The 16,722-nt window shown below is 38.8% G+C and overlaps 1 protein-coding gene across 14 annotated transcripts in view; it reads right to left on the bottom strand.

The window, feature by feature from the left end:
* The window catches only part of LOC119069476 (serine-rich adhesin for platelets), a 62,361-nt gene continuing 45,639 nt past the window's right edge, over window positions 1-16,722 (bottom strand). The window contains exons 3-6 of one of the 14 annotated variants that reach the window (XM_037173539.1): window positions 4,556-7,915; window positions 2,285-4,420; window positions 1,184-2,229; window positions 1-1,070 (exon numbers count right to left, since the gene is read on the bottom strand). In XM_037173539.1, coding sequence (XP_037029434.1) covers window positions 786-1,070; window positions 1,184-2,229; window positions 2,285-4,420; window positions 4,556-7,915 — 6,827 coding nt within the window. In that variant the 3' untranslated portion in view covers window positions 1-785. Of the gene's footprint in view, window positions 1,071-1,183; window positions 2,230-2,284; window positions 7,916-16,722 lie in introns of all 14 variants that reach the window. The other 13 variants (XM_037173533.1, XM_037173536.1, XM_037173538.1 and 10 more) reach the window with 13 other exon arrangements.

Here is a 16,722-nt window from a genome sequence, read left to right as displayed (position 1 = left end):
CTATTTCTTCATACAATGAAAATGTTGAATTTTTAAACTAAAATACAAAATAATACCTTAAAAAGAGAAGTTAATCGAATATGATTTTTTAAGGTAATTTATTCGTAAATTCTTATCACAAAATTAACTGCGATTGGCAATTAAAAATATTATTCGATTTATTGAGTATTTTCGGATTCGTTTATGTTTATATGGCGAACAAATTAAAATTAATTTTCTATATATTTAAGTTCCATGTCGTATTGAATAAAAGTGATAAATTTTTTAATTCTCAATACACTTTCCTACAGTGACAAAAAATGAGGAATTATCACATTTTTGTTTCTATGTAGAATCTGATATTTCTAGACCGACAGATTCTGCCAACTGTTATTTTGCATGAAATTTTTGACTGTCAAATTTGTGGTTCTATAAATTATGTAGAATCCATTGAAAACGAAAATGTGATAATTCCTTTTTTTAATTGTAATGATACCTCTAAGAAAAAGTTCAGACATTTTTTTGCAATCCTTTTAATTCATTAAAAAACGGTTTAGCGCAAGCTGTAGGCCACTTTTAGTTGTTCATAGACGGAAATCTTTTAAAAAATATTGCGGTAAAATATAATTACAACTACCCAAACACCATTTTTGAACCCCATTTAATCTCAAATATGCAAAATGATTATCAAATCGAAAAAAATGAGATTATACCTTAAAATAATCTTAATTCTATTATGTCAGTGCGTATACGTTTAAAACTAGAAACACTTTCTGAATGCTCCAGCAGGCGTTCAATTCAACCTACTAAAATCGTAGCTGCCTCGCTTTCCCTAAATTAATCCATTCAATTGGAATGCTGTTCGAGCTATCTATCGACAACGTACGACAATTTGGTATTTTTTCGGTTCGTTCACAGCGTCGGCTGACACTCCAATAGGAAAATCCACGGGGACATCTGTACATGGTGCCTTCCATTACATTTGTTTCGAATGATCTGGTACATTTGACAAATGTTGACGAGCAGATTTCATCGCCAAACGGATAGTGACCTTCACTGGGACAAATTGAACGTTTGTGACGTACCTGAATCTGGAAATATGAATTCAATTTTGTTTTAGGTCAGGTTCCAAACTAACTATGTTAGTAAAGGTTTTTGTTTATAAAACGTACATTTCGTATCTGTAATACCGAATGTAACTTACCATATGTCGTTGATCAAAGGTTTCTTCAAGTGATCGTGTTTGAGCGACTTTGCAGGAGCTACTGTCTTCGCATTGACATTTCGCTTCATTGTAAACTGTTCCATTCGGACAACTGAAAACGACAATGTCCATGTTCATAGTTTCCGGTTTCTTTGTGCATTGATAGAACATGTTGCACTCAGTAGGATGTTTTTTGAAACCCGTCGGGCAAACAAAATGATTTTGCCCATTTTGCAATGGAGGGCAATTTCCATCCTTCGGTGTCTCAGTTGTTCCTATTTCTGTTGTTGGGTGCGCATCAGTTGTAGTTTCGGATGGTTCATTCGTAGTTTGCGATACTTCGGTGGTGGTTTGGGACGCTGGCTCTGTTGTTTGTGGAGTGTCGGTCGTTGGTTGAGGTGTATCCGTAGTTGTTTGCATTGTCGTTTGTGAACCTTCCGTTGTTGTCTGCGCTGTATCGGTTGTCGTCTGAGTAGCTTCTGTTGTCGTCTGAGCAGCTTCTGTTGTCGTCTGAGCAGCTTCTGTTGTCGTCTGAGCAGCTTCTGTTGTCGTCTGAGCAGCTTCTGTTGTCGTCTGAGCAGCTTCTGTTGTCGTCTGAGCAGCTTCTGTTGTCGTCTGAGCAGCTTCTGTTGTCGTCTGAGCAGCTTCTGTTGTCGTCTGAGCAGCTTCTGTTGTCGTCTGAGCAGCTTCTGTTGTCGTCTGAGCAGCTTCTGTAGTCGTCTGAGCAGCTTCTGTCGTCGTTTGCACAGCCTCGGTCGTCGTTTGAGCAGCTTCGGTCGTCGTCTGAGTAGCTTCTGTTGTCGTCTGAGCAGGTTCTGTTGTCGTCTGAGCAGCTTCTGTTGTTGTCTGAGCAGCTTCTGTTGTCGTCTGAGCAGCTTCTGTTGACGTCTGAGCAGCTTCTGTCGTTGTTTGTGTTGCTTCGGTTATTACTTGAGGTTGATTTGTAGATGATGCAACCTGTTCCGTTGTTGTCTGAGAGTTCGTCGTCGTCTCTTCATTTTTTGATGTTGTACCTTCTATAGTTGTCATTGTGTCTGTAGGATCTGCTGACAAGAAATAAATGATAACACTATTATGAATGAAAAATGTCAAAAGGATTACCCGATGTAGATTCAGCTGTTGTTGAGCTTTCTGTTGTGGCACATGGCTGCGGCGAGGGTTGTGATGATTTTGAACAGTTTCTTGGCGGAAAAACATTTTCGGCGTGATTGCAGGTGTTTATACTTTCGTCCCAAATAGTACCGTTGGGACAATTAAAATGATAAACCGAAAATTGAGACCCATCACCTTTGTAATCAACGCAACGATAATATTTCGAACAATCGTCTGGATGGGAGAAAAATCCAGCCGATGTGCAAGTTATAGATGATGCGGTTGCTGTCATGTTGCCCGTTGTGGTCGGTGCTATTTGTGTAGTACTTTCTGATCCGATTGACTGATTTGTAACTTTATCCGTAGAGCTAGAAGTTGAAGTATACTCTGTTTGTCCAGAATTGGTGGATTCTGTTACAGCCGTAGTTGTTGGTTTCTTCGAAGGTGAAGTTGTCTGACCTTCAACACTGTTACTAGATGAGTTGTTTTTCCCATTACATCTTTCGACCTGATTTTCATAATTACAGGTTTCATGTTTTTCATCCCAAGCTGTCCCTTCTCCACATGAGAACTCATGCTTTGTTAACCCACCATCGCCGTTGGTTACACATCTGTAAAACTTTTTACAATCATCAGGATCAGCCATAAATCCTTCATTTGAACAGTCTTTCCCTGCAGGGTTCACTGGTTTGTTTGACGAACTTTCTGATGATGACGCGTCAGTCGATGAAGTGTGGCCTAATGTATTTTCAGTTGACGAAGTTTGACTGAATGAACTTTCAGTTGACATTCTACTTGTAGTCATTTCTTGCGTGGGTAATGACGATAAATTCTGTGGATTTTCAGTTTGAGACGGATCCGGTTTGGATGATGACTGGTCTGGGCCTACTGGGGCAGATGTCGAACTTTCTTTGGGAGGACGTGAGCCATTACACGACGGTACGCTATTTTCATAATTGCACGTTTTTATTTCATCGTCCCACGCTGTTCCCTGGCCGCACGAAAACTCATGTTTTGAGTATCCACCTTTTCCATTGTCAACGCACCTGTAGAACTTTTTGCAATCATTTTTGTCAGCCATAAACCCCTCTCGATCACAAGCACTATTACCACCTGTTGTAATTGGAATTTGAGTTGAACTTCCGACGCTTCCAGGACTACCACCACTTCCAGGACTACCACCACTTCCAGGACTACCACCACTTCCAGGACTACCACCACTTCCAGGACTACCACCACTTCCAGGACTACCACCACTTCCAGGACTACCACCACTTCCAGGACTACCACCAGTTCCAGGACTACCATCAGTTCCAGGACTACCACCACTTCCAGAATTACCATCACTTCCAGGACTACCTCCACTTCCATGACTACCACCAGTTTCAGAACTACCGCCAGTTCCAGGACTACCACCAGTTCCAGGACTACCACCAGTTCCAGGACTACCACCGGTTCCAGGACTACCACCAGTTCCAGGACTGCCACCAGTTCCAGGACTACCACCAGTTCCAGGACTACCGCCAGTTCCAGGACTACCGCCAGTTCCAGGACTACCGCCAGTTCCAGGACTACCGCCAGTTCCAGGACTACCGCCAGTTCCAGGACTACCGCCAGTTCCAGGACTACCACCAGTTCCAGGACTACCGCCAGTTCCAGGACTACCACCAGTTCCAGGACTACCGCCAGTTCCAGGACTACCGCCAGTTCCAGGACTACCGCCAGTTCCAGGACTACCGCCAGTTCCAGGACTACCACCAGTTACAGGACTACCACCAGTTACAGGACTACCACCAGTTCCAGTACTACCATCACTTCCAGGAATACCACCAGTTCCAGTACTACCACTGCTGCTACTCGGACTACCATCACTGTTACTCTGACTGCTGCTTCCCGGACTACCACATTTATTGTCTTTTACATCTCTCGGGTGATTACATGCTTGAATATTATTGTCCCATACGGTACCAGGTCCGCAGCTAAAGTCATATTTAGTAAACACACCATTTCCATTATCAACACATCTATGAAACTTGGAACAGTCTTCAGAATTAGGTGTGTATCCCTCCTTGTTACAAAGATCACCTGACAACGACTGTGGCGATTGTGTGGATGACAGTTGTGTGGATGACGGTTGTGTGGATGACGGTTGTGTGGATGACGGTTGTGTGGATGACGGTTGTGTGAATGACGGTTGTGTGGATGACGGTTGTGTGGATGACGGTTGTGTGGATGACGGCTGTGTGGATGGCGATTGTGTGGGTGATGGTTGTATGGATGGCGATTGTGTTGATAATGCAGCAGAATTGGAACTACTTGTTTCAGTAGATGGTCGGTTATCTGTTTCTGTAGTCGATACGCTAGCATTTGTCCCGCTATTGGGGTTTTTGCTTTCTTCAAAATTACATTTAGAGTTACTAACAACATTCGGATAATTGCAAGTTTGAGCAGCTTGATCCCATACTGTTCCCTCCGCACATAAGAATTCATGTCTTGTGTAACCGCCTTCACCGTTATTAACGCATCTATAAAATTTCTTACAATCATGATCGTCTCCCATAAATCCGTCTCTCTCACAAATTCCTCCTGAACCAGCAGATTGGTTACTAAATGAAGTATTGCCTTGATTTTGATTACTTGTTGATGATGAACCAGCGGTGCTCGACTCAGTGGAAGAAATCGAAGAAGAACCTTGATTATTTGCCGTATTTTCGATTGTTGTCTGTCCTTGTTGGTTGTTCGCTGAATTTTCGTTGTTTGAATTACTTGTACTTTGGCTAGTTTCAGTCGAACCAGAACTCTCGTTGTTCGATTGACCTGAAGTTCCTTGACCATTCGAATTGCTTGAGCTTTGCGTAGTTGTTAAATAATTGGTGTTCGTGGTACTTTGCAATTGTTGATTTGGAAGCTCACTTGTATTTTGACCGGATTGGTTATTTTCTGACGTTTGAGTTGTAGAGGAACTTTCATTGCTGCTAGGTTGTGTTGAATTGGAATTCTGGTTGTTGTTAGAATTTCCACTTTGTCCGCATTTTTCATTCTTAACATCTCTAGGATGATTGCAAGCCTGAATTTCATCATCCCAAACTGTTCCAGGGCCACAAGAAAAATCGTGTTTCGTAAAACCTGCTTTACCATTGTCGACACATCTGTGAAACTTACTACAGTCACTAGGATTACCAATGTACCCCTCCTTATTACATATGGTCTCTGTTGGAAAAGTAGATGAAGACATTTCAGTGGATACGGTCGTTTCCGGTCTAAATGTGGTTGACTGATTTTCAGGAGGAGAAATTGAACTCGATTCTGCAATAGATGAAGTAGCTTGTGTGGGATTATTATTATCTGGTTTGTTGGAATCAGTCTGTTGTTCGGGATGAATTGATGTTCCTTGATTGGGCTGATTTGATATTGCTGAGTTGCATTTCGTATTTTTAACAGCATGAGGATAATTACATGTTTGAGCATCTTGATCCCACACTGTTGAATCTGAACATGTGAATTCATGTCTTACGTATCCACCCTTGCCATTATTTACACATCTATAGAACTTTCTGCAATCGTCATTGTCACCCATAAAGCCATCCCTTTCGCAAATACCATTACTGCCAGCTGGAGCGCTAGAAGATCCTTGATTTGAGGACGAACCTTGATTTGAGGACGAGCCTTGATTTGAGGACGAGCCTTGATTTGATGACGAGCCTTGATTTGATGACGAGCCTTGATTTGATGACGAGCCTTGACTGGAGGATGAGCCTTGATTTGAGGACGAGCCTTGATTTGAAGATGATCCTTGGTTTGAAGACGGGCCTTGGTTTGAAGACGAGCCTTGGTTTGAAGACGAGCCTTGATTTGAAGACGATCCTTGATTCGAAGACGATCCTTGATTCGAAGACGATCCTTGATTCGAAGACGAGCCTTGATTCGAAGACGATCCTTGATTCGAAGACGAGCCTTGATTCGGAGTAGGACCTTGATTCGAAGACGAGCCTTGATTCGAAGACGAGCCTTGATTCGAAGACGAGCCTTGATTCGAAGACGAGCCTTGATTCGAAGACGAGCCTTGATTCGAAGACGAGCCTTGATTCGAAGACGAGCCTTGATTTGAAGATGATCCTTGATTTGAAGATGATCCTTGGTTTGAAGATGATCCTTGGTTTGAAGATGACCCTTGATTAGAGGATGAGCCTTGATTTGAAGACGAGCCTTGATTTGAAGATGATCCTTGATTAGAAGATGATCCTTGATTTGAAGATGAACCTTGATTAGAGGATGATCCTTGATTTGAAGATGATCCTTGATTTGAAGATGAACCTTGATTAGAGGATGAACCTTGATTTGAAGACGAGCCCTGATTCGAAGACGAGCCTTGATTAGTTGATGAGCCTTGATTTGAAGATGAGCCTTGATTTGAAGATGATCCTTGATTAGACGATGTACCTTGATTTGAAGACGAGCCTTGATTCGAAGACGAGCCTTGATTAGTTGATGAGCCTTGATTTGAAGATGAGCCTTGATTTGAAGATGATCCTTGATTAGATGATGAGCCTTGATTTGAAGACGAGCCTTGATTCGAAGACGAGCCTTGATTAGTTGATGAGCCTTGATTTGAAGATGAGCCTTGATTTGAAGATGATCCTTGATTAGACGATGTACCTTGATTTGAAGATGATCCTTGATTCGAAGATGATCCTTGATTTGAGGACGAACCTTGATTTGAGGACGAGCCTTGATTCGAAGACGAGCCTTGATTCGAAGACGAGCCTTGATTCGAAGACGATCCTTGATTAGAGGATGAGCCTTGGTTTGAACTTTGACTGTTATATGATCCGTTACCTGAGGATTGAGACGAAGCGTTATGATTGTTGGAACTAGTTTGACTATTTGCCGACGAAGAAGTAGACTGGCTATTTGAGTTGGAATTGCTAGATGAGCTCGAACTTGTGGAGGAACTTTGATTCCAAGAACTTGTTGAGCTACTTGTAGAACTACTAGAAGAGCTAGCCTGACTGCTAGTACTAGAAGTAGAAGATGCATGACTACTTGACATTGACGACTGTGAGCTCGATTCATAATCATTGGAAACTGCTTTCCTACAGTCTTCAACTGCCCAGGCATGGTTACATCCTTGTATTTTATTATCCCAAACAGTTCCGTTTCCACATCTGAATTCGTATTTCATATAGCTTCCCTTTCCATTCGACACACAGCGATAAAATTTGCTGCAATCATCTGAATCCCCAATGAAACCATCTTCAGTGCAAGTTGTCTGACTTCCCGATGTAGTTGTTTGAGTCGACGACATTGCCGTAGAAGTAGATTGTGAGCTCGGAGTTTGTACTGTTGTTGTACCAGTTGTTGTAGAAACAGCAGGTGTAGCGACTCCATCGTTATTCGGATTCCGATTATCGCTATCGATTTCATTGAAATTTGCTCCACAGTCTTCTCTTCCTGAATCTTCTGGATGTACGCACACGTTCAGGTCAGTGGAGAACACTGTACCGGGTCCACATGAGAATTCGAAAGCCGTCAACTTGCTGTTGCCTTGGTCGACACAACGATAGAAAATGGCACAATTTTGTTCGTCGGCGTGAAATCCTTCGGATTGGCAAGGGTAAGACGATAGTTTTCCTTCATAGTCTGAAATGAAAAATAGTATGCGTTTAGTGACTTTAAATGGAGCTACCATCAATAATTTCAGATCGAATTTAAAAAAAGAAAAAGTTTTATGGACAAGCAACAGGGGAAATAATTTTCGGACGCTAAGCTTGTGACTTTGAAGGGAAATAAAAGTGCACAGTGAAGTCGAAGCGTAGAACGATGGAGCTCGTTTGAAAGCTACGGCAATTACCTTTTGACACTAAACAATACCTGCTTAAAAATTTGACTGACAAATGGAGACGTTTTTCGTATTTTCTAAAAAATTTTTGACTTTGAGCCAGTGCCGGCGCCGTGACGTATTTGTACTCTATCTTATACCCCCATCTATTCCTTACACAACAAAAAAAGAATCACGAAAATCGGTTGATTTTTCCCTGACGCCATTTTTTCGGATTTTTGAAACACTGCTACACCTGCCTCATGTCACCATATTCTCTCAGCTCACAAATACACCCCACGTTTTTGATAATGGTTTTTCTTATATATATTCACATGAATAACAAATGCCATTACACTAATGGTTGCCAAAAGGACACATTATACTCTACATTTGCTGTAATGCTTTCGCTATCAACATTTTTTAACGGGCGTAAACAGTTTCCACAGTTTTTTCATCCCCGAAAGTTTTGGTTGTCCTTCATAATTCGGTGGTTCACTCATGGTAAATTTTGAAAATCTGAAAAATCATTCAGGAGTGTGTAAAACTGTGAAAAATAAAAAATCCGTTTCCACCCGTTTAAAAATGTTGATAGCGGAGATCGTCGTTCAAAATGTGTTTAAAAATGCAGGACTGCCTCTTGCAGTAGTGTTACATGACCAGTTAAATACAATAAAACTTTCAACAATTTGAGACAATAGATAAAGGGTCAATCTAACGCCTAGAACTATACGATTCTTTCTTGAATCTAGAGATTCGATTTTTAAATATTTTTCGGCAACATTCGCAACAATAGTAATTAGCGAAAAATACCCATAAGTGAAATTAGGGACATGATTTCTGTCACTGAACGACAGTAAAATACAATTTCATAATAATTCAAAAGTTTTAAAGAATTATTTTTAGGCCTTTGCGACAGTGACAAGTAAACAACACAAGCGGCTAGTAATACCCTGTTGCATGTACAAGTCTAGCGAATCATTGGCAAAATGAAATTAAACTTTCATTTCGCTTCATCACAGTCACATAGCCGTGCGAACATGAACATAAATGATTCGGTATAAATAACATTTGTCTTGGTTCCATTATGCATAGAACGACTTGAAGGAAAGGATAAATGTTGTCCATTTTTAATACAATAGATGATTGTTGACTTTATTCAATTCAGTTCAAAATACCCTCCTTTGATCCTTTAGAAAATTTTGTGAATATTAATGACACAGCGCCTGTAACAATTATTATCGAAAACAACCATTTTATGCGGAAGAATTAATCTTTCTTCCATCGCTGTTGATATTATTTTGTAGCATTCATCTATTTACGATTATAAGAAGGTATAGTCTCAAGTCTTATTACATTCTGGGTATTTAAGTTGCAGTACCTAGTGGAAAATAAACTTTTTTGTTACGAACCCATTAAAGTCCCTTAATAGTTTTCCGGCAAAATAAATTTTGTCTTATTCTATAAAGTGATTAATGAATGAATACGAGAATTAACATTATTCATTTGGACTAGAAACAATTAATCACAGACCATTCAGAGTGCGATAATAGAGGAATTATACATGAGAAATACAAGTAATGTTTGGGGTTTTTTTAAAACTAACATCCTGAAGGCTATTAAATGGATATAACACTGAGTAATTTTATATTAAGTGAAGAGAAAAATATTTATTCTTCCTTTCAAAACGAAATTAGCGTTGAATTTAATTACGGTTATTTCTGTGCACTTTTATAGGCTTCTGACAGTTTCGTATGTAACTATAATGTAATGTGTGGATCATTGTTATACGGTTTTTCTTGTGTGAAGTCTGCCGTAATTATTCACATCGAATCTAGACAGTGTTTTCCAGAAGTTGGATTGGAGTAAGGTGGGAATTAACAAAAACGGAAAATGCCTGAGTCACCTTCGATTCGCAGATGACATTGTTTTGACAACAGGCGACATTTCTACACGGTCAATATCGCCAGTAACGACAATATCGTCTGAAAAACTGTTTTATCGTTCAAAATACGATATTATCGTTTACTGCACGATGTTATGGATAACATGGATGTGGATAACATAAAGGTTGGAAAAGAAGAAGAAGAAGAAAAGTCTGCCATTCCAAGGTAAAGCTGAAGTGGGTAGACAAATGAGAAACCATTTTCCCCATTGCCAATTGAGAAATTTTACTCAAAGTGACGGGATAAAAATAATATTTTCTTCCCGGTAACCAAGTCAAAACTTCTCGGTATCCGAAAATTATGACCAAAATTTGCCGTTGATTTGCAACCAACTTCCCGGTGGCGTCAATATTATTTCTCCGGTCTTTTCGTTACTTTTGGTGAAGACTTTAGTATGAATGTAGTTAATTCAATGTTCTAATCTTTTCGGGACTTTCTAACTTTGAATTTGCACTCTTCAATTTGTAGAGAAGAAACTTTGTTAAGCAGCTAATTGCAAGTCGTCTACCAGACATATGGGCATAAAAAATACAAGTTGTTCCCGCTGATAAACTGCTCTACAAGTTCTTCCCTTCCCTATCATAAAGACCTCCCGATGAGTTTTTCCACCTGATATAGAATTCCACATCAGTTCTTCCCGCTAATAAAACCCTCCATATAAGTTCTTCCCACTGATAAAGCGTTCCCTACAAGTTGTTTAGCATTTGTAGTGGCTTAACCACAGACCGCCACAAGTCTGCAAGGATAGTGATGAATTGTAATTTCATTTCGATTATGATTCGCTATACTTGTTCGTGTGCAAATTGATATAGTGTTCCGAGAGCCACTGTCGCCATGGCCTGATGAGAAATGGTATTTTTGAACAGCATATTAATGCAATATGTCTAAAGACATATTTAATTTTCTCACAGATCAAAACAGTTGTCAAACGTACCTTAAGCTCTTCCAGCTTACAAAGACTTCCCGATGAGTTCCTTTTCCTTCTCAATCATAAAGACTTCCCAATAAGTTCTTCCCGCTTATAACGATTTCCCGAGAGTAAAAAAATGAAATTTCCAATTTCTTACATTAGCAAAGAAAAAAAAAGTCCCGACGAAGGTAAAATTATGCAGGTATCCAGGATACCAGGATGCCTCGTGAACAGAATCTCAATTAAAATCACGTTGTTGAGTAAAACAATTTGAAAATTCAGCAGTGAATGCAAAATTAGGTTTATTTTTGAATTACTGTAACAGTAAGACCAACTGCAAATAAGAACAGCTCCAGTACTTCGAAACCAAACAATTCAACTTAATTGTTAAATTTAACATTCAGCGATATTTTACGTTGCGAAAAATATCTGTGAAGTCTACATTTATCTTATTTTATAAGACGTAACATAGCACCTGCACTCCCTTTCATATAGTGTATTCTTTGTGTTGTCTTGGTGTTCTTAGTGTTGTGTAGCCATGTATTGTTTTTGTGTGAAAGCACATATATTTACCGTTTCCGTATAGAACTTGTGTTACAACACAAATTTGTTGGAAATGCGCCTAGGGGTTATCTTAATTGAAACAACTTTCCAGAACTGATGATAACATTACTAAGCTCAATTCAAAGAAAACGAACGAAGAATTCGTAAACATGTTTTTGGGTAGAACGTTTTGTTATGGGATTTGTGCATAAATTGCAGTTATGCCGGTAGTTGTGACGAAAGTTTATTTTGGGCAATTACGTACGAGTTATGACGAACAGTGTTTCAATATCTGTTTTAATGATTAACATTAAATCGCCATTCCCTCGAGAGTTTAACTCATATAAGATTCTTCTTTCCAGTGTGCTTCATGGGGAATGTATTTCCTGGCAGATATAAGATTGACAGAGTGCAAAAATTCAGGCATGACTTTGCTTCAGCCGTTTTTCAGCTGGTCCACTCCATTTATGCAAGCATACACGAACTTATGCTGGTTTATATGGGTCAGTGTGCCAAGACTTTTCTCCCATCGTTTGCACATTTTCAATCATTGTCCATAAATTGACCATTTTAATGATTTGTCCATACATCAAACTATATATAGACTATCATCCTGTCCATTCATTATCCAATTTTAGATGTTGTCCATACATCGGCCATTTCTTGTCAACACTTTGACGAGTCTCAGAAATTGATCCATACATCGACCAATTCTTTTCTTTTTGCTCCCACCATTGTTGTTGTTGTTGTCTCGTAGGGCAAAGCCCTAACCTTGTGGCGTGGATCTACTGATCCGTTATCAGCCAGGTCAATTTACAAAAAGTCTAAGATATCGTATGCGCTAATGTCGATCATGCGTACAAATGTTCACAAAATTTTAGATGGCGTCACCGCCATTTTGTAAAACAAGTCTAAATTATTTGTCTTTCACGCATTTCCCTTTTAGATGGTAGGATAACCAAAGTATAATTCACAAAACACGTTCACTTCACGGCCCATTAAGGTGGCGAGCTAACCATGACTACATCACAATTTGAGCTCACTCCTGTTTCAAGACTGGCTCAAACATACGACACTCCACTGAGGAAACCTGGGAACCCGAAGTATTTACCAAGGGCCGCAAGTCCTCACCGGCCGACGGCTGAAACGAGACTGTGCTCCCACCATTGCTACCAAGAAAATCCGTTCGCGTCACATTTACAACTCTCTCACATTCGTCGGTCACATTGACTCGATCAATGTTAGTTGAGCAATTGACGATTTTGAAGTGTCCACTCCACTCAACAAAAAGTACTCCGTGAGAGAGCAAGCTGTCAAATAAACAAAGAAAAAATTGAAAAAAATCTATTTTGTCTCTCACACGGAGTACTTTTTTGGTAAGAGTAAACTAACGTTAACTCTCCCATTGACAACCTTCTTCATGCGTCCCATTGACAATTTATTTGTGTCGCATAGAATTACGACATTATCCATGACAATTGTCCCCTTGACTAAGACCACTCTTTCATCCCAATGCCGACATTTTACCAAAGAATTTTCTTTCTTTTATCAATAATCTGACCCCAAAAGTTCACCCGGAGCGCGCAACAATTGCTAGTTACCAGCTAGCTTTCGATTCGTGGATTTTGTAGCTTTTTAATACAAACACCATGATTCGGGCGCATCGCTCTTCAACTTGTGTGTTTATTTCTCGACTGTTTTTTTTTTCTCTTGAGTTTTCCACAGAAAACTTGATTTCATTTCAAATTTTATGTGACCATTCATTGACACATCTATGCTTTACAAAAAGCCCAAATTCGTCGCAAGCAATTCTGTTTCAGTTCATTTTGTGAAGTCTTATAAATGAGGTATTCCACCTACCACGAAGTTTTCAAGGCCAATGATTGCACGGTTCATCAGGACAATTTTGTTTGACGACCAAAAATAAGTTGAAAACACTGGAGAATATGCGTCTACTGGACAGAGATTTTATTTGGCTTCTAACACAAAATATCTGGGGTGTGCTATACGTGGAAAGAAAAGTCCAGCTACAGAACCCTATTGTTATTTCCGCAAATACACGCTGTTGCAAGCCAACAGTAATGTCCACACATTTACCATATTTTGAGTCATAAGTCCGGAACGGGTGGCGACCCTTACCGATGATTATACTCTTTATGAAGGTCTGCCAAAGGGCTATAATACTGCAACAGTTCAACTTTTAGAAACATTTGTATCTCGAGCTATCACAGAAAAACGACACCTTGACATGCTACAGCTTTTAATGTGTTAACTCTAAATTTCTGTGAAAATGGGAAACTACAGTCTGTAACATCTAAGTACCAGCCAATGACAAGATTTTAAAATTACTCACATTCCACTGATTGAGGTAGTTGTCAAAACGAATTGAATTGGCTGAATACTTTAGTTTGGCTTCTATTAAATTCAAATTAATTCGATTCAAGTAAAATTAGCAAACATATTGATCAAACGATTTTGATGTTTCCTTCAGTAATTATTGCGCGCAAAACGAAACTAGAGTTGAGTTAATTTATATTTTTCACACACCCATTTGTTCTGTGTTATTCAATGTACGAAATTTATTCAACGAGTCCACTCATTAAACATACATTTTTTAACAAGTATACGGCACGGCACCTCAAAATTTCAGGTTATGGATGAAATCGTCGTGGTTCGGGTTGTCAAAGTTTGCGTTTACAGTTATTTGGAACAAACCTATAGAAAGGACAATTGTCAAAATCATATCGAAGCCATAGACGTCTGCAAACTAGAAGGTAAAGTCATCGGTACATCACTTTACTTTTTCATTTCCTTTCTTGTTTTACTGAATTTCTTGTGTCTTCACAGAGCATCTTGTTATTATCTTGATATATCGATGTTAATACAAAGACATAAGAAATTAACCAAAATAAAAAATTAAATGACAAAAATTGGTTGTTGAACAGATGACTTTACCCTCTAGTCTTGCCCAAATTGTCTGAGTGTACCGGTTTTGTGGCATAAATTTCGTACAATAAATAACACAAAGAACAAATGTGTAAAATAGAAACGAACTCAACTCTCTTCTCGCGTATCGGGCCATAATTACTAAAGTAAATATAAAAATGATCAATGAGTTAACTGAATTTCACTTGAATCGGATTATTTTTGAATTCAATAGAAGCCACGCTGAAGTATTCAGCCAATTCGTTTTGACAACTACCTCAATCAGTGGAAAACTCGGAACATCGAAAAAAAAAACTTACACTTTACCTTATTTTTTTTCGGTTTTTCTCGATTTTTTTTTCAATTCCCTGACATTTTTTCGAAAGCGACTTTTGGGAGGTTACAGAGGACCGCAAGGCCTATAGAAAACCGTCGAGTCCGCTTGTGTGCCAATTTTTTGCGATCTTAAAATCTGATTGCTAAAAACTAAAACGTTGCGTCAGGGGCGGATTACCCTATGGGAAATTCGGTACCGTGACCATGGCGCTGGAAAAATTTGGCGCTGAGCTCAGTCACTGAATGGACAATTACTGTCTGAAGAGAAATTGTTTATTAGTTTCAAACTGAAATTTAAAAAAAATTTGCCTGCGGCGCTCGTAATCTGTCACAAACCTATAGAGAGTTTGCGAATGAACTATACACATTGTATAATCTCGTAAAGCACAGCACGCAAGTAGCTCCCAATTTTTATTTTGACAAGCGCATGAGTCCATGAATGGTCATTCCATTTTATTTATTTCAGTTTTAAAGGTGAAACTACAAAATCAAAACTCTAGAATAATTCTAATTTCCCTAAAATTTATGTCGGATTCGAAATTCATAATTTTTCACTAAAAAAGTTCAGTAGTTTCTGAGATATCGGGGATATGCCCTTCTTTATAAATATTGCCCTCGATTGTTTGAGGAGGAATGCTGACTACTCGAAAATAATACCAGAGCGCAATAAGAAGTGAAAAAACGAATAAGAAAAAGCTCGAACTAAAATTTTTTAACTTTTCACTCATACCAGTACCAGTGCTATACCACAATAATCAAAACAACATTTTCTTTTCAGATGTATCAGAATTTTTGTAGTGATATATTACTCGCTGAGCTCGCAATTACATTTATTCCACTTCTATCTTAACACTATCATCCATTTCAATACTCTCCGTAACGTAACGTTCGTCTTGAACAAGCAGTAATGTTCGTTTATTTATATACGAATTTCGAATAGAAAAATTGGCGCTTAGATTCCGTTTGCCAGTGGCGCTGGAAACCTTAATCCGCCCCTGGTTGTGGTAAACCTATAAGACCACAGTCCGTCGTACGGGTCTAAACAATACTGCAGTATTACGCCAAAATAGCGTGCTTTGAGCTTCTTTTAGATTCCATAGGAATTTCATTAGAATACAAACGAAGCTCAAAGCTCTCGAAATCTATGTCTTAGCAAAAACATAATGACGATACGTTGCTTAGGTATAACACAGCAGAATATTATTCTGTCTCTACGAACAGTCATCACATGTGTGGGTAATAAACTCCTTTACAATAAATTAAACTCATCAAAATAGAAAGAATTTGCATACCAATAGAATGTAAATTACTTTCAATTAATTGCTTTAAATCGAAAATGAAGCTCAAATGAATGTAAATCGCGATTTTCTATTCATAATTTCATATAGTCACTTCGTGGTGATGCGAATGCGAAGTTCTATTCAAATGCATAACGTTAAGAAAACGCTGTAAAATGTAAATCGCGGATGGGTATATTAGGATTATTATTATTATTATATGACGGCACTTACGATTTATTAACACTTTTGCCTTGATGATTCAATGACCCCTAATGTAATTGAAAATCTTATCATTAAATTATGAATCAAAATCGTTTCAGGATAAGAGTTCAATGTTATGAAGTAATAACCAATAAATTTGTGGATGCACCAACAATATCCAGCCTTTAAAATAATGTTCTCCAACTAATACATTTTCGCTATTAGTTCGGTTATTTGTAAAATTAGGAACATAACGTTGGGTGTATGGGTAGCTTTACATTGAACAATGAAAGGATGATGTTTGTACAGGAAACAGTAAATGTTTACTATGACCCAACTTTAGACTAATAGCACATAGACTAGCATTTCGTACAATGAAATGTGGTCCCGACACCAGTTTGTATACGATACACATTTCGTACAATTTTACGTAGAGCTTTTCACTAACCCTAGGCGTTGAAAATTTTGATCATTCTAGTAGGCACATT

This window comes from Bradysia coprophila (genome assembly GCF_014529535.1).
Source record: "Bradysia coprophila strain Holo2 chromosome X unlocalized genomic scaffold, BU_Bcop_v1 contig_35, whole genome shotgun sequence".
Taxonomy (NCBI): Eukaryota; Metazoa; Arthropoda; class Insecta; order Diptera; family Sciaridae; genus Bradysia; species Bradysia coprophila.
This window is presented reverse-complemented; position numbering and strand designations above follow the sequence as displayed.